The 22,751-nt window shown below is 39.7% G+C and overlaps 1 protein-coding gene across 1 annotated transcript in view; it reads right to left on the reverse strand.

The window, feature by feature from the left end:
• Positions 1-462: 462 nt before the first annotated feature.
• The window catches only part of cacna2d4a (calcium channel, voltage-dependent, alpha 2/delta subunit 4a), an 88,498-nt gene continuing 66,209 nt past the window's right edge, over positions 463-22,751 (reverse strand). The window contains exons 24-37 of the mRNA XM_062443561.1: positions 17,558-17,619; positions 9,414-9,428; positions 8,206-8,250; positions 7,924-7,986; positions 6,063-6,133; positions 4,593-4,668; positions 4,424-4,476; positions 3,745-3,800; positions 3,387-3,401; positions 2,918-2,926; positions 2,662-2,776; positions 1,754-1,869; positions 1,263-1,345; positions 463-555 (exon numbers count right to left, since the gene is read on the reverse strand). Coding sequence (XP_062299545.1) covers positions 463-555; positions 1,263-1,345; positions 1,754-1,869; positions 2,662-2,776; positions 2,918-2,926; positions 3,387-3,401; positions 3,745-3,800; positions 4,424-4,476; positions 4,593-4,668; positions 6,063-6,133; positions 7,924-7,986; positions 8,206-8,250; positions 9,414-9,428; positions 17,558-17,619 — 872 coding nt within the window. The remainder of the gene's footprint in view (positions 556-1,262; positions 1,346-1,753; positions 1,870-2,661; positions 2,777-2,917; positions 2,927-3,386; positions 3,402-3,744; positions 3,801-4,423; positions 4,477-4,592; positions 4,669-6,062; positions 6,134-7,923; positions 7,987-8,205; positions 8,251-9,413; positions 9,429-17,557; positions 17,620-22,751) is intronic.

The following is a 22,751-nucleotide window of genomic DNA, read 5'->3' on the forward strand; positions in this document are numbered from 1 at the left end:
TGTACTGTAGGTTTGCATGCTTGCAGTCGCATATATAATATGCACGTGTGTCTGCAATACTTCCCCCAGATTTTGTTATGTTGCATCTTGTGGCTCATAATCCCCTTCTATCGATGCGAGTCACAGCTACCACCTGCATCTCTTTAGTTCTTTTCATTTCAAGATGCAAAAGTGGTGTATGAGAAAGTAACTAATGGAGAAGTATCCATGGCAACAAGAGCTTATTAATTTGCTTTCTTGATCCAGCCTTTTTTTCCAGGACCAACAAATCACGCAAAAACCACTTCAAATGTCCACGAAGAGCAAAATAGGTGTTGTGGTTGTGAGAATTAGATACACTTTTTTTTTTTTTTTTAAAGTCCACTTGTGGTGTCCAGTCTCCAAACACAGTCTTTGGATTCTGTGTGTTTTCTGATCTCCTCCTTTATATAAGAATGGGCGAAACAGCACATTTGTCCATCATCAGGAGACGAGTGCAGAGAAGGAGAGACAGAAGAGGAAGAGAGAGGCCGAGAGAGATATAACAGACGCTCCTCCGCAGTCATTGGCGTTCTCCTGGAAGGACAAACCAGAAAATGATTTTGAGTTTCTGCCATGATTTTACCCATTGACCCCAATATGATGCAATAGATATGAATAACAGGAACACCATAGTTAGAAGCCAATAAGAGGAAGTGTGTTTTATCTTAATGTATGCTGTGAAAAATAACTGCATTTCAGTCTGAAAATTAAGTGTTTATTAACATTTTCAAAAATATCTATACTTGGTTAACCTTCCTGTCGTCCTCCCGGGTCAAATTGACCCCGTCTGTTATGACTGTTCCTTCTTTCCTCCCTTCCTTCCTTCCGTCTGTCCTTCCTCCCTCCCTCCTTCTCTATTTCTTTCCTTCATCTCTCTTTCCTCCCTTCCTTCTTTCCTCCCTCCCTCCTTCTCTATTTCTTTCCTCCCCCCTACCTTCCCCCCTTCCTTCTTTCCTCTGTCCTTCTTTCCTTCCTTCCTCTTTTCCTTTCTCCCTCCACCCCCCCTCGTTCTTTCCTCCCTCCTTCCAACATTCCTTCCTTCCTTCCTTCTTTCCTTCCTCCCTTCCTTCCTTCTTCTTTCCTCCCTCCCCCTCCTTTCCTTCCTTCTTCCTCCCTTCCTTCCTCCTTTCCTTCCTTCTTCCTCCCTTCCTTCCTTGACTTGAGGACAACAGGAGGGTTAAAACTGTTGGTTGCAGATGTTTGTTAACTGCTGAGTGATTTATGGAGTGGAGCAGGCTGACCTGAGGGTGATAAGCGTGGCAGGACTCTGGGCGTCTGCGAATCTTCTGCGACCTCATCCTGTCACACTTTACTGAGGCGTTATGTACAGCGGGGTCAAGAAGCAACAACAGGAAAAGGAGAGGTTTCTCTCCCATTCTCATTCAGATATTAATGATAAAGCTTTTTCTTGAAATGTAACATAAAAGGCACACAATGGGCTCCCAGAGAGTGCATGCAAGGAAAAAGCATGATCAAAACATGATTATATGTTTTACAGGTGGGAAGCCAGTGAGGGATCATCACCTGTTGCAACATTAGTGACACCAAAATAAAGGCGTGGAGAAAGGCAGCAAACTGATTATGTACATTTTGTTCATTTTTTTTCTCAAAATATTAAATTCTCTACCAAAACTGAGAAATATGCTTGTGCTCAAAAGCTTCCAATCCAATATAATAATTCCAATATCATGTTTAGAGATGAACCAGCATATACCAACATATCAAAGGATATATCTGACTTCTTTGGGGTTCATGTTGATCGGTGGATGCTGTCTGGAGCAGTCACAGTCCGCCTGTACCACCAGCATCAGCAGGTTGCTGTTTGGTATCTGCTGCACTACAAACATCCTGAAACAATGGCAAACAAATTGAAAGAATTGAAAATAAACAGAAAAAACCTTCAAAATAATGGATAGCATTAATACTTTCTCCAGGAGGGAGAACAGAGTCAGCGCAGGTACAATCTAGCAATGAATTGATTGTTGTGTTGACCCCCCAAAAGGGAAAAATATAATAAACAATATTTAATCTACTCATGTATGGGGTTATTTTTATGTAAATAAATCACCCTTCCTGACTGCATGAGTTAGTTGCACTGAAATGTAAGAATCTTGTCCTGCACTATATTCTCAGCAGTGATCGCGCTGTGTAATACCACTTTTGGCCACATGAGGGCGTTCACACTCAACCTATGATCACAAACCTGCTGAAATAATACAGACAAACTACTGAACTATAATGTTTCTCTCCCTGTTTCTTTGTCACATATGCTGTGATACTTCTCTCTCTTCCTCCTCTTTTCACCTCCCACTGTTTTCCCACCTCAGTCTCTGTCACCAACTCTGCCCCCTCCCTGTTTTTTTCATTTACCTCCCTTGATACGTCCTCTTTTCAGTCTCTCATTCACTCTCCGTATGCACCCTGATCTAATTTTGTCCGCTTTCAACTTATTTCCTACTTCCTGATATACTTGTATAAACACATGCTACTCTCAGTATGCAGAGCAGAGCAAAGCTGTAGAAAATGGATTTTTGGAAGGGACAATTTAATTTGACTGGTCTAGGGGCTTAGAGAGGGCTGCACTGCGAGATTTGTGTGTGTGTGCATGAGCGTGTATGAGACCGTGCACCGAGTGCTTACTTCTGGCAGCGTCCACATTTAATAATGCTGTTGGTCTCTTTGACTGACGGCTCGTAGACGAAGCTGGGGTACTCTGTGTCACATGGCTGCAGGATGTCCCCTTTTTTCTTATGAGCTGAGACAGATAGAGAATAAATGAGGGTTATGTCACAAGGTTGGGATTGCTTGTGTGTGTGTGTGTGTGTGTGTGTGTGATAGAGAGAGAGTGAGAATGTGTGACATTTTGTTGGTGACTGACAAGCTGAGAGTCTGTAACAGGAGCTGGCTACTATCTAAACGCTTCACACTTCAGCCATTTATTGCTGTGTGTGACTCAAGGTATTCTCTCTCTGTGTGTGCTCCAAACACAATTGAATGTGGTGGCTGTGTACAGGCAAAATGGCAGGTTTGAAACTAGAAAAGAGAACCAAAATGGCTTGTCAAAATGTCTCCACATCTTCTCGTCTCTGCAGCTGGTCAACACAGTCCGACAGCAGGGTTGTGAGTGACTTTTTTTTTGTTTGACTTCCTTAAAATGACATGAGTGTAACTTGAGAGTTTTCTTGTACTGTCTGCTCCCACTGAGAGCTACTTATGTAATCAGACACACCAAATTTTACTTTTGTTTGAAGTATAATACAAACACTACAACCACACAAAAAACACACAAAATGCAGAAATGTAGATTTACATTAACACTGATCCTCCTTAAAAAAAAACACTCCAAGACAGATACTCACGCATACTGAAAGATGGCTTGGCTGAATGGAGGGATGACAATGATGATATGGAGTAGGAGGAAGGGTGGATGATCGACAGGTGAGATAATGAGGATGGTGAATGTGTGAGCAATCGCAGGATGGAGGCAAATGAGAGGCGAGAGGATCAGAGGACAAGATGTTATTTCATAATGACCTCAAGTCATGGTGATTATTTTTAAAGAACTGATTTATAAAGCAAATATTGTAATAATTCAGGTCTGCTTTGAAGGTTGTGATGATTTACAGGATGAACATGATTCACATATACAGTAGAGAATGACATTTATGATAAAGACAGGGGAGTTTGACCTTAACTGGACACATTTTTAACGTGTGAGCTCACCATCAGCGAAAGGCTCCGTGTGCCATAAGCCACAGATATTAAACTCCAGGAGAAACCTGAGGAAGTGGAGAAAAGAGGAGAGTGGAGAGAGAGAGAGAGAGAGAGAGTCGATTAGGTGGCAGATTGCAAGCAGATTGCATGAAAAACTGGGCCAAGACCCAAAGTTGTGTCATGGGAATATTAAAATGGGTCCTCACGTTATTTAGAGGTAATTGGTATCTTTAGTAGCTGCTTTTTGTTCTGTTTTGTTTTTGTTTTTTTATTAATTGGATAACCAGTCTACTAATATATAAAGGTATTGAGTGTATAAATTGACTTAAGCCTAAATTGTTGTTATACAGGTTACTCTACCGTTAATTTGATGACTTTAATGATATTGATTACATTTGTATAAAAATACTAACAAGGGGTGTGATTGTAAGAATAGGTTAGTAAGGATAAGTTAATTATCTTGTGCTCCAGGTTCTAGATCAAATGATTGATCAGATTAGAAAAGTTAGACCTAATCATTTAATTGACAACTAAAATAATAAAACAGTTATGATAGCAGAATAAATAGAATTTAAAGAATAGTGACTCATAATAGCAAATTGTAACCCTGTTATGGATTATTGATTTTGGAGACCGTAATTGTCAAAAACCGTGAGAGTCAATTCTGGTTGCCCTTAGCAACACTTACAGTAGGAAGTTGGAGAGGAACCACTTGAGGGCTGAAGCCAAACCATAGAACGGCTGAAGAGATAGATAAACAGATAGAAGTAAGAAAATCACAATTACTGCATAATTGATGTGTGTATGTGTGACTATGATAATAATGATACATAGACGTAGAGTTTTACTGCACATACACTGAGAAGAGGCCGGGCGCTGCTGACTGAGTGCGAGCTCATCTTACACATGGCCTGGTAGTCAAACAAAGACACCCTGAGGAAACAAACGCACACACACACATTCACAAAAGCTCACAATGTTACTTTTCTGGAGGCGTTTCATTGACTTACATCGATCCCTCGACCCCCTCCAGGATGCTACACGCAGCATTGTATAACTGAGCTTACTTTTTATAGAAACCTGGTAGAAAATCTGCTCCCTGCTAGATGGCTGTGAAGATTCTCAGACATCCAGGTCATGATATACCCAGAAGGGGCTAAGTTGAGGGCAACTGGGCAACTCAAGTCCAGATGCCCTTTTTCCTGCTAGAACTATCTTCCTTTCTAAAGTATGGACAGTTACGTACTACTGAACATATGCAGGTAATGCATGCTCAAACCCGGTTATGTAATATCCTGTGGCAAATGAAGCATGATGAAATCTTTTAGCTGTTTTAAAAATAGCACATCACTCATGAGATTTCAAACATAAAAGTGGGGTGGGTGGGGGGGGGGGAGTAAGAGGGGGGAAGGAAAAAAATCCAGAGCAGTCAAAGAAGCTGAAAGGGGAGCAAAAGGCAAAAGCAGATATAGATACCATAAAGACCAAGATGAGCGAATTAACTACCCTCGGCACGTAGATACTAGACACACAGGATACTGTATAGAAATAGCAACACAGCTTTTAAACCTCTGTAATGGAAGTAAATAACACCCTCCAGGCTATGGCGTCTATGCATTCTATCAAAAGGCCACCAGGGGGCGACCGCTTTGGTGTCAAAAGGACTTTCGTCTCTATACAAGTCAATGGAGAATTCACCAACTTCTCACTTGATTTCTAACCTCAGTAAACGTTTTCAAAATGTGTTTATGGTCTCAATCGCTAGTTTAAAGCCTTCTTCAATGCAGTATGATGTTCATTTGTGAAAGTTTGGCCTCCCTGATTTTATATTTGACGATAAAGCAGGGTATGCATTAGGGCGTGGCTACGTCGTGATTGACAGGTTGATTGGTTCACAGGTTCAGGAGGGCGCCTCATGCTCCTCCTGATGCCCATATAAGTAGAATCCGTGTTTTTATTTTTCCCGGCATGCACCGGAAATGTTCAAGATGGCACTGCTCAGATCCGAAACTATTGGCCTCCGAGCAGCAGTCCACAAACCGATGGGTGACGTCACAGATGTTACGTCCATTTTATATACAGTCTATGGTTGATATGCATACTAATGAATTAGTGTTTTTTGAAAAGAAGGTGTATAAGAACCTCTCCTCCTTGAACTTTTGGCGATTGAAGGGACAGGACATTACAGATTCTCACTACAGAGATGAGACATTTGACAGTTTAACATTCATGGCCTGCAACACTGCCTGTCTGTCCTCAGCTAAGGCAAGAAAAACACCCAATTATCTTGTCAACTCTTCACTCAGTCAATGACATCCAGGCGTTACCTTTTGAACATGCCCATCCTGATCAATGTGGTCATCACTGATCCATCGATCTCGCCAAAGAACCTCCCCGCCTGTCAGGAAAGACAAAAGGTGGATGAACACTGCGCGTTAGGATCTGTGTGGATGAACATATCAATTCATTTCATACCAATTATACCAATTCATCAAAATCAACTCTGCTTCTTGGTCTTCTTCCTTCCCACTTTCACCTCAATGTGAACTTCATGATCAATTATTCATCCGACTATGTTATGTTGTGTGTTGCTTGATGTATTTTAGCACACATGACTTTGTGGTAGTGTTTCCTTTGCATGCACTCAGTAGAGCTGGACCCCTTCAGGTTTCCTTTTTAATGTATTTTTCTCAAACCTTCCAAAAAACAAACAATCGGCTTACTATAAGAGTGCTCTAATGAACAATTATTGCTTTCTTTTGGGATATGTATGTTGCTGATTTGACTGCTTAAATGTATTAACCCTCCTGTTGTCCTCGAGCCAAGGAAAGAAGGAAAGATGGAAGGATGGAAGGAAGGAAGGAAGGATGGAAGGAATGAAGGAAGGAATGATGGAAGAGAGGACGAAGGAAGGAAAGGAGGAAGGAAGGATGGAAGGGAGGAAGGAAGGAAGGAAGGAAGGAAGGAAGGAAAGATGGAAGGAAGGGAGGAAGAAGGAAGGAAGGAAGGAAGGAAGGAAGGAAGGAAGGAAGGAAGAAGGAAGGAAGGAAAGTTGGAAGGATGGAAGGAAGGAAGGAAGGAAGGAAGGAAGGAAGGAAGGAAAGATGGAAAGAAGGAAGGAAGGAAAGAAAGATGGAAGGATGGAAGGAAGGAATGAAAGATGGAACGAAAGAAGGAAGGAAAGATGGAAGGAAGAAAGGAAGGAAAGATGGAAGGAAGGGATGAAGAAGGAAGGAATGAAAGATGGAACGAAGGAAGGAAGGAAAGATGGAAGGAAGAAAGGAAGGAAAGATGGAAGGAAGGAAGGGAGGAAGGAAGGCAGAGAAGACAGATGGAAGGAAGGAAGGAAGGAAATATGGAAGGGAGGAAGAAGGAATGAAGGAAAGGAGGGAGTAAGGAAGGAAGGAAGGGAGGAAAGAAGGAACAGTCAAAACAGACGGGGTCAATTTGACCCGGGAGGACGACACAAAGGTTAAATGAACACTTACAAGACATCGAAACATGATTTGCTTTTTTAAAATAACAGCAAAAGCAAAAAGTGAGAACAAACAACTGACCATTGACAAAAAATAAACTATCACTGCCTCAGTAAAATTACAGAGCTCATTGATGGCTCTGTACTTTTTTGTTGTGTTGTATAATTGTAGGCTGGGAGGAATTGTTGTCTGTGGTGCATCTGTACTGCTGCACTACTTATACAGTGGATGTGATTCATGATCTCTGACTCATTTTACTGCTTTGAACATTTCAATATGTAAATGTAAAAATGTGATGCTACTACTACTATTGGGCAAAGAACAAAAGTGTTACAAGGAGAGTAAATAATCCAGCTTGAACTCCAACAGTGACCAAGTGAAACTCTCATGAAAGGCAACGAAAAGTAGCATTTACATAGATTTCTGGTTTGCACGTTGGATTAAGATACATGGGGAGATCATAAGGAAAATGTAAGTGATTGATAGATTGAGATTTCTAATTTAGAGGCACTGAACAATTTGGACCTTTTTTCTGAGTGTTTCTTTTCTTGCTGGGTCATGAGTATTACCAAGTGCAAGGGCTCTCAAATAATCAAGTCAGTGACAAAAAAACACCCCAGCTATGTGTGTGTGTGTGTGTGTGTGTGTGTGTGTGTGTGTGTGTGTGTGTGTGTGTGTGTGTGTGTGTGTGTGTGTGTGTGTGTGAACTCACATCATTGCGTTGCTTAGAAATTAGGACAAAGCCATTATTATCAATCACGTAGCACTCGATATCCTGAGACGACAGAAAGAGACAGCAACAGAGAAAGCAATTACTTATGTAAGCTATTATTTCACTCAAAATATACAAAAGTCAGTCTCTCACTTTTGTGGTTACAAAAAAGCAGAAAAAGATAAAGTTTTTTTTTTTTGTATTTTGGGTGCTTGAATACCACATACTATGTAGAAAATTCATAAATTCCCACCAGCTTGAGATATAGCGGGATATACTCACAATGCTGTCACACCGAAGAGGACAAATCCCCTCCACATTGGAGCACTGGAAGATACACAAGCACACAGAAAATAAAGAAAAGAAAATGTTTGCAAAATCACATCATGATAACAAAACTGATGGAGGATTTTCACTGACAAAATATGGATGAAAGTGACAATTGTGAGTATGATGTGTTATTATCTGATGGCATTTTTTGTGGGCATTTGTGTGGGTCAATGACGTCACGCCTACATTTTCAGTCTAACTGCATTTTTTTCAGTTAGAAAAAGGTTGCTTTGATTAAAAAAATACCATATATATATGTAGTACCTTTCCTTTATATGTACTCACTTTAACTTTTCAAAAAACACAAGTTATTAGTAATTTTTCTGTTATTCAAAGTGACAAAATATCATGTGGTGCGACCAATAAAACCAATAACTGTATTAAATATCACTTTTAATATTAATCACTGATACAGTATGCTTAACTAATTGTATTTTTTAAAATGTTTCAATCATTTTTAAGCAATTTACAGGAAAAATAAGTCTTACATACATTTAAGAAGGCAACTTTGACATTATAGAAACATAAATATTAGATTATTATTTACAAAAACTTAAAGGAAATGCAAATAATTTGTTTCGAAACACTTAAATTCATTTATTTTAAGATAGATCACGGTCTCACCACATGACTTTTTTAAGGTCAGTTCTAATTCATCGAGATGGAAAAACACATAAAACACCTAATTTACTATTTTCATATAAATCCGTATACGTCATTGACCCGTGTATATGTGGCAAGGTGATTTGAGCACATGCTCTGTCTGTGTTTGAGCCTGTGAAGATGTTATGTTGGTGTTTGCATGAACATGTGTTAATGTCAGTATGTGTGTGAAAATGCGTCTGAGTTCATGAGAAGGTGTTAATTTGTGTGTGATATGTCTGGTCTACCTGTGATGGGCTCGTGAGTCTTGTTTGCAAGTTTGTGCATAGTTAATTCTGTCTGTGACTGTGTGTGTGTGTGTGTGTGTGTGTGTGTGTGTGTGTGTGTGTGTGTGTGTGTGTGTGTGTGTGTGTGTGTGTGTGTGTGTAATCAGTCTAACATGGGTGTGAAGCTGTTTTCATGGATCTCAGCAGGTGCTGGAAATGTTAATTTTGGTTTGGTACAAAAAGCATGCTCCAAAAAATGGAGAGAGAAGGAGAAAAATTATGCATACTTACATCTGTGTCGTTTGGCTGAGAAGACACGAGAAAGGGAACAAAGAGAGATAAAAAGAGAGCATGAAAAAGTGATAGAAACATTACTTCAGTTAATGGTGTGGAAGTCAATGCACTGACTGTGAGAACACACTGTCTCTATTCTCACTCTGCTCTGTTAGTTTGCTGTTGACAAAGACACACATCCTCCCAAAGCCCATGGCTCAGCAGTGGATGAAAGACTGCAGATTTTATTAGAATAAAAGCTCAATTTTAAACATTTTCATTATGTATTTCAATCAGACCTGAACAAATTCAACAAACCAATAAACATTTTAATTAAAGTACTGCAGGAAAATTGAAAAATGCAAAACTTGCAGTTAGGTGTTTGATGCCTTGTCTAAAACAATATGATTTATTATGTACTTGACTTGGTTTTCCACATTTTCCACAATTTCTGTCCTTTTGACTGTAGACTGGTCATGAGTCAAAATGTCAATAGTTTTCATCGTGACTTTATGGTCACATTGTATGTCTACAGTATGTGAGAAGATGTGTCTATGGGCAATACATCTTTGGAATCATGGTCAGGCTATACAGAGCGTGTCGAAGTGTGAATGAGACGATCTATCATCCTTTTCAATCCTATTACAGCAAAGTGTTCGTCTTTTTTCCCAGTTTCCTATCACTGCCTTCTGAAATAAACTACAAGACTGTCCAAAATAAGCTGCCTCCCTCAACCCTTATCTAATAGTATCTAATATTTTCATAGAACATCTATGTCCCTACCAGCCAGCTTCCTAAATGTGGGTAGCACTGTTATTTACTAATATCTTTTATCCTTGGGTTAACTTTGACCCCAGCAATTTAAACCTCCAGTCTATATCAGGTAAACCACCTAAATAGTCTTTTAACTAATCCCCTAAACATCCAGAATAATACTGAATATGTGATAATGGAAAAATATGCCAATCACCATAAAATCTCACATATTGTCCTAAAATTGGAAAGAAAGATCTTTTTGGTGATTTAATGACTCTATATTATTTCTAAGTACAGATTTTGTAAACATAACATTTAGCATCAGCTGTTGATGCTCTTGGAAAGCACCGTTCTCTCTTTCACCAGCGCATTTTAACCCTCATGTCGTCCTCCCGGGTCAAATTGACCCCGTCTGTTTTGACTGTTCCTTCTTTTCTGTCCTTCCTTCTTTCCGTCCTTCCTCCCTCCCTCCTTCCTTCCCTCTCTCTTTCTTTCCTCCCTTCCTTCCTTCCGACTGTCCTTCCTCCCTCCTTCCTTCTCTCCTTCTTTCATTCATCCATCCCCCTTTCTTCCTTCCTTCTGTCCTTCCTTCCTCCCTCCTTCTTTACGTCCCTCCTTCCTTCCTTCCTTCTTTCCTCCCTCCGTCTTTTCCTTTCTCCCTCCCTCTCTCCTTCCTTCTTTCCTCCCTTCCTTCCTTCCCTCCTTTCCTTCCTTCTTCCTCCCTCCTTTCTTTCCTTCTTCCTCCCTTGCATCCTTCCTTCCTCCCTCCCTTTCTTCCTTTCCTTCCTTCTTCCTGCCTTCCTTCCTCCCTCCTTTCATTCCTTCATTCCTTCCTCCCTCCTTTCCTTCCTTCTTCCTCCCTTCCATCCTTCCTTCCTCCCTCCCTTCCTCCCTTCCTTCCTTGACTCGAGGACAACAGGAGGGGTTAAACAGCTTCTCCAAGAAAATCCTCCTTTGACTCAGTTTTCTGCTTCTCCAGTCCTTGTTTACTTCACTCCATATTACAAAGGTATTATAAGCGCTCTCAATGATGCTGATGAAAATGACAAGGGGCTAACAGGCAGTCATGCAATAGGAAACAATGTTAAAGGCACACATTGGATTACCTTCCTGTTGCAATAAGTTCAGAGGGAAGCTGTGGCTTGTTTGCATTCACTATTCCCAACACCTTCCTTTTCAGCAGTTCCTCACCCAGGGCATAAAGATGTAAGATTTACTACTGTACACATTCATACTCCATGCATAGCTGGACTGTGCATCACATGCTACTCATATTCTGATACCGTATTTGGCAGGCTTTCTTGGTATGTATTATCTAAAAGGACAGTGCCCACGAGATGCAACCAGACATTCATCCACAGTCACGTAGGGAGCCTGGATTGTCAAGAAAGGGTAATCACTGAACCCGCTTATCCCATATATCCCGTATTACTTCCAGTTTGTCGCGCTCTCATTGGCCCTGACTTGTTTCTCTGTTGTCAAAGCATATGACATGGGAGAAAACATGGGATGCCTTTGGAGACATGGTGGCTGGAAATATTGCCCTTTCCAATGTCAACACTTGTGCCTTGCTGCCAAAATGAAGACTTGTAAGTGGGTCAAGTCTTTCAAACTGTCTCGAAACAAGCGCCTCCCCTTTAAGTTTGACATCTCAAGTATATCCTTTGCGATTAATGGTGTTATGAAAGTTATCAACTGCTAATTTTATGCCTTGGACATGGCTGACAGTGTATCTGGTGGGCCCCTAGAAGCATTTCAATGACATTAGCAGCACTATTTCTACCCTGTCGTTCAAGTGCAGAGTCAGACCATAATAACTTTCCATTTTTAGAGAGTGACACATCTGTTGGTGGTTGAGAGACAACAAGAGGGTCAACACTAAGGGTCTAAAATCCCATCAGAGGAGAATGCTTCATAATCAGGGTCCCCCTCGACATAATCCTCGGTCTTAGTCACATTCTCCGCTATGTCACTTTCACTGTCAAAGAGCTGTGGCAGAAACACTTTGCTTAGAGGTCATTTTCAACTGGGAGAGAACAGAAAGAGACAGGATACAGAGCAAAAAGAGAAATGGTTTATAGGGCTGCTGTGCAAGCTTTTATATGTTTGTTCCTCCCCTACGTTGTGTGAATTATCAATGTCCTCATGGGAAACATATTTTATGCCGATAAAATTTCAAAGTCCTCATGGGAATTGTGTTTTCCCCTTCCCCATTTTCCATCAATCAATCAATGATTTTTGCACTACTACAAGTATGCTTATGTGAAGGCCATAAAACAGGGGGGATTTTTTTTTAAGATAATAAAATTGCATTATATATTGACCTAAATATCATCCAAAACAACCAAAACAAATGTAAGTAAAGTGTTGATATTTCTTATATGTTGTATACAGCTAAAACAGCCTGGAGACCCCAAAGAACACTGGTGTAGGTATACAAATGTGTGCAGGACACTGAAAACATATTATCATGTTCATTTTGCCCAGATGTCCCTATTAAAGTATGAAAAGTCATTAAATAATCAGTCATGTGTTTAGAGATGTTAAACACTGAATGGGGTCAAACTGACCACAAAGATTATAGGACAGCTTGGAGGCTGTTTCCCTAGATCCCGTGTCAGTAAATGTGTCTCGTCTGGGAGCTGCAGTAGGAGTCAAGGTGTTGGTAAGAGAGCATCAATTATCACTCTCATTCCCCTGAACATCAATCGAACACTTTCTCACTGCAACTGATGATCCTGCCCGCTCGTAAACACACTGGAACTGGAGGTGAGGAACACACAGAAATGCTACAGTATTATAACCATTAAATGCTATTCTATACTGAGTTTTGCAAAAGATATGATGTGACCCTGATGTTGCTATTATTTAACTGCATAAATACAAGCTCCTCTGTTTCTGCAGATAGACCTTTTTTTTATAAAACCATAAAATAATCTTGTTTGTGAAAGAAAAACAAAATTGTACTTCTGTAATTGCACTAATTTTACCTTTTACCATTTCATAATTTAGATGTTGCAGAGCAGCGCCTTTATAAACACAGACAGACTATGCTGATAAACAGCTCACAAACATTGGATTAAAGATGAAGGAAAAACAGCTGAGTCTTGTCCATGAGATAAATATCATGCCAAGATGTGAATGGCAAAAAAATCTATCATCTTTTGATTCCCATTATTATTCCTTCACAGCTTATCATAGCATCTCTACTCACTGCCAGACCAGATATGGCAGCAATGGACTGTAAGAGACATATGGCTCTTAATGCTGAAAGATTCACGAGATGTATATTACATATGGGTGTGGCCATATGCACACAGCTGTTCACCTCTTATTCCTTTTTGTTTACATCCTTTCATTTCTTTCTCTTCCACTGTTTCTCACACATGGACACAGACAGTCAAGACACACGGAGTGGAAGACCGAGCAGAGCGCGCTGTACAGTGATGTCAGAACATTTTCCGATTAACATTCTGACTGATTCCCATTAGATGGTAGCTCATGCTTTATTCTTGCCCTCAGTAATTCATAATTCATCAACTAATAGCATCTTTTTTTTTTAAGTTATAGTCAACCTTATGTTGTGTCTGTAAAGCCAGATGAGGATTATGTAATTCCTCCATTAACATATGCAAACTGTGCAGAATTCTTTCAGCTATATCAAGATGAAGCTAACTGCAGACATTTCATAATTTCTGCAATTCAGAACTCACTGTTTATCTCCAATTAAATGTTTACTTGCAATAGTAGTGCGACCAACAGTAAAACCACATTGTCGTTATTCTCATGAATGCATGAATCACTATAAAAGCATAAAAAGTATAGATTCACATGCACTGAAACTCAATGCATCTACCACAGAATAAAGTGGCATTCTCTCCTTTAAAATGAATTAAGAACAAAAGCTTAAATTTAGTATGTGTTATTCTCTTTGAACACTGCAGTCAACACCTAAGTGTGTCTTAATTAACACCACCATGACACCCGTGGTGGGAGAAGTTTTTTCCCGTGCCACGTGACCTGTTATTATACTTCCTATACTGATATTTCATTCAGGATTTACAGAAGGTAGAAAATCTTCCCCCCCAAGAGAGCCGAGCACCTAAAATAGACCACAGAGAGGATTTCAAACTTATAAATACAACACATCATGCTTGTGCACATGTACACAAACATGCACACAGTCAGGTTGAACACATACTGTGAGTGCATACACACACACACAACCCCCTATGAAATAAAGATGCTTGACAGTGAGTACATGACGGGAAGATAAGATGATTATGTAAGCCAACTGAAGAGAAGAGGGAGGGTTGAAGAGAGGAAATGAGGAAAACAGGGGAGCTTAGGAGATGAAAACTGAGAGGGAGTATGAGGAAAAGAAAGAAAATGAAGAGAGGAGACTAAGGAAAAAATAACAATTGAGGCACAATAGAGAGTTTAATTGAACAAAGTAAATGAGAATGACTTTTTATACGGCATTTATCTAGTGGATAACAAGGCTAATGAGTTCCATGTTGATGAATATGGACATAACAACACACTTATGCACAGATGGCCATGCATATGGTCCCTGTCAAGATGGTGCAGATTAACATGAATAGACACATACACATATACAGTGCTCTCCTCTTCACACCTCCACAAACCCAAATACACACACACACACACACACACACACACACACACACACACACACACACACACACACACACACACACACACACACACACAAACATACATTTGGGAGCTGCTGAGCCTTGATCTGGTAGCTATCCATCATTTAATGGCTAGCCAGAAGCCTTAATGCTCTTTTAACTGCTGTCATTTACAGCCGTGGGAGCAAAAGAGGGAGAAGCTACCAGACACCTGCTACAGTAAAAATGTTACGCCAAATTGGTCAAGTTTTCCCTGAATAAAATGTTTCCTTGAAGGTGTGTAAAAACAAAATGGACATTAAGATTCTCTTCTGAAGCCGACACAGATGAATTCCCCCTCACAAGATATCAAGTGAAAAGAATTCTAATGATGACATTTAATCTCACACAAAACTAAAATTAAATGCAGGGTACTCCTCCACCTTTAATGGTGGGTGCAGTGGTACAGAAAGCACTGCATTAAGCTTTGAATAAGACAAAGTTTAATGTTGTAATTACAAACTAATGGAGCAGAAAAGGGAACTATAATCATCCTTGGCTCTTTGTCCCACAGAGATACATTTTGTCAGAAGGACCTGGTGGTTTAACCCTCCTGTTGTCCTCAGGTCAAGGAAGGAAGGAAGGGAGGAAGGGAGGAAAGGAGTAAGGAAGGACAGGAGGAAGGGAGGAAAGAAGGAAGGAAGGAAGGAAGGAAGGAAGGAAGGAAGGAAGGAAGGGGGGAGGAAAAGAGGAAGGAAAGGAGGAAGGAAGGAAGTGAGGAAAGAAGGAAGGAAGGAATGAGGAAGGAAGGAAAGGAGTAAGGAAGGACAGGAGGAAGGGAGGAAAGAAGGAAGGATGGAAGGAAGGAAGGAAGAAAGGGAGGAAAGGAGTAAGGAAGGACAGGCGGAAGGAAGGAAGGAAGGAAGGACAGGAGGAAGGGAGGAAAGAAGGAAGGAAGGAAGGAAGGAAGGAAGGAAGGAAGGAAGTGAGGAAAGAAGGAAGGAAGGAATGAGGAAGGAAGGAAAGGAATTAGGAAGGACAGGAAGGAAGGAAAGGAGGAAGGAAAAGAGGAAAGGAGTAAGGAGAGGAGGAAGTACGGAAGTGAGGAAAGAAGTATGGAAGGAGGAGGGAGCAAAAAAAGAGGGAAGGAGGGGAAGCACGAAGGAAAAATTAAAGAAAGAGGAAGGAAGGAAGGAAGGAAGGAAGGAAGGAAGGAAGGAAGGAAGGAAGGAAAGAAGGAACAGTCAAAAGAGATGGGGTCAATTTGACCCGGGAGGACGACAGGAGGGTTAAAGAGATATTCCTAAAACTAAAGCACATAGCCATATTCGCTCAAGGCAATGTGCTGGATTAGTGTGTTGGGTTAATGCCTACAATTTAAATGTGGAGTCTTAATGTTAAATTAGGAACACAGCCTTTGATAAATTTTTTTTTTTTTTTTTTTTAAATGACCCTATAAGCTAACAGGTAAACAAGTATCCACTTATTCAGAAATCAGACGACTTTAATGTAATTATTTTATCTGACCTAAAATTAAATATAAAAAGCTATTAAAGGTTGCTGTGTTCAAGAGGTACGTAAGAATCAAATCTGGATCATGGATTAAAATGTTCTTTGGATTGGAGTAAAGAAAAGGGTTGGATGCATAGATGCACGTTTTTTTTTTTAGTTTTCTTTTTACATATGTCATTTCAGGAGATTCAGTAGAGAGTGTCACAATATTTACAATACAATCTACAATATCTTGCTATCTTGCTTTTATCTTGTTCTCATTGCTGCTGGTCACTGACAGTCACCAGACATAATTTTGTTGTATGGGTCAATGACGTATAAGGATTTACAACAACTACATTTTAGAATAATAAAAACAAGCATATCTAATGCAGTAGTTCAAACATTCAGAATGTTGTGTACCTGAAAATTCATATTATAAATTTGAAAGTGATTTTAGTGGGTTTTTCAAGATTAATTGGCACTGGCCTGAAAAAAAGGTCATGTGGTGCGACCATGATTCATCTTGAAATATCTTTATATAAATAAAAGATCATCATTTACAACAACAACAAAAAAAAGCAAATACTTTGTTTCCAACCACTTTATATTACTGAGAACTTGTAAAAAAAGATGTGAAGCGTGTTAAGTAAATTAATTTATTTCAAGATGAATCGTGGTCGCACCACATGACTCTTTTTAAGGCCAGTGCCAATTAATCTTGAAAAACCCACCAAAATCACTTAATTTCAAATGTATAATATGGATCTTCAGGTACACAACATTCTGAATGTTTGAACTACTGCATTAGATATGCTTGTTTTTATTATTCTACAATTGAGTTGTTGCAAATCCTTATACGTCATTGACCCATATGCCTATAATACCAATACAGTGTCTTATGTCTTATGTCCTACATCAATGATAGTATAGAAGTACAATGAGCCTATTTTATAGACTACATTAAAAATAAAATATAAATCTAGCACAATCTAACATAACAAAACAGATGCAATAAAATAAGGTTTCATATTCATGATTCAATATTTTTAATGAACAACTTAGAAGTCTGATATACTGTATAATATTCATGAATGTGTTTTTTATGCATCTGTGTACCAACTTAAATTGTTCAATTTGTTATCTTGAATCTGAAGGATTCATTAGTTAAAGGTTCAAAGGTTGAAGATCTGTCTGTGAATATAAGTTCACCAAAACTTGTGGGAATCTTTGCAGTGAGAAAACATCATCAATTCAAATTCTCCCATGTGTACTGACCTGAGCTGCAATGGCCCAAAATCTGGACTCCATCAACTCCAGAGTCATCTGAACACCGATGGCTGCAGAGAGAAAGAGGTCAGTTAGGAGACGAGTACAGACTGTAAAAATCAACCAGAATGACAATGAATAGACGGAGAAAGAAGAGAAGAGGATAAGTACAGGGGAAGAGAAAGGTAAGATGAACTAAGAGGAGGATGAAGAGTATAGTATAAGGGGGAACACGGCGAACCAAAATAAATGAATTGGCAGACAGACTGAAGGGGTCGGACAAAAAGACGAGCAAAAAGAAGAAGAGGAGGAGGGACAGAACAGTCAAGAGGAAAAGTACAACTTGTTTAGTAGTTGAACTGAGATCAGGGATTTGAAAGTGCCTCTCAAATATCCACTGCAAACATTATTAGCACATGCTGTCATGGCAACAACATGAAATGAGGAAGAAAACAATGTACACCGCTTGTGGCTGAACAGCATGAGCTTTCCAGCATTGTTATCTTCTTCTTTTTTTAACCACCACCTTTATCTTTGCATTTCCTGTCTATGGAAATGTAAGATTTATACTGAACTTCTAATGACGAAGCAGAACGCTGACATAACTAACAACGCTAAGATAAGTATATATTATTATCAGGTATGTGTTAGTCAAATATCAGGTGATTCTCTATAGTTATTGAGGCTCTTTACCAATTTCAGGCAGGAAAGTCAATGTGTTTCTATTACATATTTCAGTCCAACTCAAGGTCCACTTGCTTATCGAGGGCTTTCAACCATATCACATGGGTCTTCATCAAGTTAGGATTGTTTTGTTCAATTTCCAAGATTAAGAATGAAGTTCGATGCTTTCAATTCCTAAAGCTACAATCACTTCTCTTTCATATGAAGCCTGTAAAGCAGTACAGAGAAAGTAGTTTGACAACTGTTTTCATATTAATAATAATAATAATAATACATTTTATTTAAAGGCGCCTTTCAAAGCACTCAAGGACTCCTTACAAGGCACATAAAACATGAAAACAGTACATCAAACAATATAAATCAGGTAACATTTAGTGCAAAGATAAAGAAATAAATATGAATGTGACTATAAAGTGCATCAGTACAACAAATAAGCAAGAACGTGATTGCATAGTTAGTGTGAGACAGAGTATGCCACTCTGAATAGGTGCGTTTTAAGGCGGGATTTAAAGGTGGAAACAGAGTCCGAAGTGCAAATGTCAAATATTGTAGTAATAGTAGTAGTAATAATAGTAGTGGCATTAGCAGTATTATAAGTAACAGCACTGCTAGTCACACAAACCACGTGGTGAGTCGTTTAGAGGTAATTGGTGTAGAAGACCTGCTAGCAGTAAATGGACAGGAAAACTTTAATTCCAGCAGTTTAGAAGAAAGAGCATTAATGAGCCGATTAATGTCCCAGTGTGAGGAGCCTATATCTCTTTCTTGATTCTCGGAGCTGGAGGAGTAGAAGAGGACCTGCTGTGCAGATCAGCACTCCCTTTAGAACTCAACTTATGAAAATCCTTTTTTACAATAACTTGGCCTTTTGAGCCACAGTGCCGTTGTGTGAACCGACTATTCTTAGACAGTGCACGCATTCACGTTCGTCCAACCCCTGCCTGCAACGTAGCGCTCTCCGTCTCAAAACATTAAGCCTACAATTAGTGTGTGTTGCTACATGTTTCACACACACACACGCACGGCGGCAGAGTTATTGCTTGTGTCAGCTTAGGGCTGTACGTCCGTCAGCATTTCAGTCAGCGTGGTAATGCAAAATGGAATGGTAATTGCATAAGTTCTCAGAGCAAACACACCCATGCACACATACTGTATACACCCACACACACAACAACAACAACAACAAATGGACACACACTGAGAGGGAAGATATGACACTTCACATTAGCATCAAAGACTCAGCGGTTTTTTTTTCTCTCTCTCAACGTGCTTTGTAAAGCCTCCACAATGCTCACAATACACATCTGCACAAACACACACACATGCATGCACACACACACACACACACACACACACACACACACACACACACACACACACACACACACACACACACACACACACACACACACTGTATACTCTTTAGGTTCACACTGTATGCAGCTTGACAGCATGCACAAAGCCACAGCATGCACCCATCCACACACATACACATCATTATATACTGTAATACACACACACACACACACAATAATTGATAAATGGAGTCCGGTGGCTTTATTATGAGAAAAATTAGTCTATGGGTGAGTTACTTTTTAGGTCTGGTTGCAGAGTGGGAAAGAAAAAGAGAGCACACAGGAAGTGCTGGCTGGTTGTTTATTGGTTAATTACAATTTGGATCATTTAAATATGACCAGAAAAAACATCAGCCATGAGCTCAAAGTCCATTACAAAACAGCTAATCATTATGTAAGCCATGAGGACTGTAGCAAGTAATATTTGTGTAATTGTAGAAATGCAAACTCTTTCCAATGACATTACATCTCTTAAATTCCCAGAAATATTGCTCAGTGGTAGCTACAGTCTGGTAAACCATGTGTTTTATTAATTAAACATACTTCTTCTTCACTTACACTTTCCATTCAATTTTGTATTAAAATCAAATTATCAGACTCAAATTTACACTGAAGTTGTATTATTTAGTTGAAACTAGTGGCTTTCTACATCAGAAGGTGAAATACATCCAAAAAATACAAAAATATGTCGCCTTTGAAAATGCTCAGCAAAAGAGTAGACACTAATTCACTTTAGGCTATGGCTATAGTCTAAAGGGTTAAAAACATAACTCACTAAATTATGCCTGTAAAACGCTATTAGCTGATGAATTATGGATATCAAAGGGTAAAAATAAACATTTAGCTGTGTGTCCTTGTGAGGTTCAGTCCAGATATTGTATGAAAACAATGTGTGTGTGTGTGTGTGTGTGTGTGTGTGTGTGTGTGTGTGTGTGTGTGTGTGTGTGTATGTGTATGTGTTTGGTTTGTGCATGTCATGGTTTTTGTCCAATCAGAAATGATGGTGAATCATAGCTTTAATCAGCCTGTAATCAGTCATGTACACAGAAACATTTGTTTTGAGTTGTTTACCGTTCATACAGTTTGAGGTAAAATTGTTCCAAACTGTAAAATCTGACGGACTGATCCTCATCCTCATTGTTGCTTCTCCAGCAACACATTTTAAATGTAGATTGCCAATTTGTCATCCATGGAGAAAAAAACAATTTATTCTAAAAATATAAATTTTAATAAAAGCACATTAGGCTTTCTGTATTCATAATATTCTGTATTTGATTTGTTATTTTTACACATGTTTCCCCACACACCCACTTTCCTCAATAGTGCGACCAACCTTGAAGTCGTCCCCTTCCACCATAATCTCAGATAAAGTGTTGGAAGGCCATTATGGAGGTCAGCAGTAATCTGCTTTCTTTTCCTCTCTGAGTTGGAGGCCAAATCTAATTAAAACCATCACAATGATCCCTCTGTGTGAGTGTGTGTGTGTGTGTGTGTGTGTGTGTGTGTGTGTGTGTGTGTGTGTGTGTGTGTGTGTATACATGTGTGTGAATGTGTGCTGTAATAGATGTTTTGTTTTTTTCCCATAATGTGTGTGCACAACTACTAAGCATTTCTCAATGTGTGTTCACTTAGCATACAGCAGTTTAGCAGTTTACACAAGGATATGCATGATCACGCATGCATGCAATCTAGAGAGTGTGTCATGAGCTTCAAACTCTGTGCGTGTGCGTGTGTGTGTGTGCGAGTGTGTGTCACGTACACTCTCAGTCTGAGTTGCAATTACTGCGAGCTGCCAATCACTGTAGAGTGCGCTTTCAACAGGAAATGAATTAATGAAGAAATAAATAAAAAATGTAAGCAACCAAGAGCCGGAGTTAATTGGTTATTACACTAACGAAATAGAGGGATGAAAGATGGAGGGATGTGAGCTGTGAACGACGGGGAACAAAAAGAATGTGTGAGAAAGATGAGGTAGAGTGGAGACGTGGGTAAACAGACACAGAGTCTCGCTGCTGTGCTGTCTCACCAGATTCCACCCTACAATAACTACATATTTACACTGTGTGCGTGTGTGTGTGTTGTCGAGCGAGACAAGCAGCCAGGAGGACAGAAAAGAAAGATGGAGAGGTGGGACAGACAGAGGAGAGCAGAGAAGGTGACTGACAGGAACTCTAATGGACACAGAGTGACAGGGAAAGACAAAGACATATTCATGCCTATGCACAAACAGTGGACACATCTTACTTAGGCAATTCAAAGAACCTGGCATCAACATCAACCATAACACTTTATATTTAACTTGAGTCTTCAGTCCTTTACCAGTGTTTTTGCAGCCTAAACCACACACAGGATGTAGCATTCAGGACACAGACTCTGGTTTCTGTTGTTTAGTTCCTGTGCTTTGTACACCCACCATTCAGTCTGACCACTTTCTTATGACTTTGGTGTGGTATGGGAATGAAGCACTTCATGCCATAATGTATGTAACAATTACATCTCATCAAAACGAATTAGACAAAACCATTTAGTGGTATATAAATATAATTTTCAGAAGCTATGGCTGCCTAGTCCGCTAACCATAATTGAACAGTGAGATGGAGAAAGGTGACCAGCTTGTTGGCCTTTTGCTAAATGCAGCAGCAAGAGTGTCAAGTGTCTGACAGACTGTGAAGGAAGAAAGAAAAGGCTGGTGGAACGGAGCGGAGGAAAGATGCATTTTGACATTGTTTAGCATGTTTGTGTGTGTGTGTGTGTGTGTGTGTGTGTGTGTGTGTGTGTGTGTGTGTGAATGTGTTTGTGTTGTGCTGAGGTGGCACAGGAGGTCAGGCTGTGTTAAATGACCAGTGAACAGAGCAGGTTTTGATGGTTCCTTTACCAAGACCCTGGAGCCGAGACTAAATATATAGGAACACACACTCGTGCACACAAACACAGACGTACGAACAACCTGCTTGACAAATGTCAGAGACTTATCATGTCTGTCTCTTTTCGTTTGCAGACACACACACACACACACACACACACACACACACACACACACACACACACACACACACACACACACACACACACACACACAAACACACACGCAGAGTCAATAAATTAAACTGACATAACTGACACAATGGCTAAGTCTCTGGGCGAAGAGATGACACTGAAAATAA

This window comes from Scomber scombrus, chromosome 22 (genome assembly GCF_963691925.1).
Source record: "Scomber scombrus chromosome 22, fScoSco1.1, whole genome shotgun sequence".
NCBI lineage: Eukaryota > Metazoa > Chordata > Actinopteri > Scombriformes > Scombridae > Scomber > Scomber scombrus.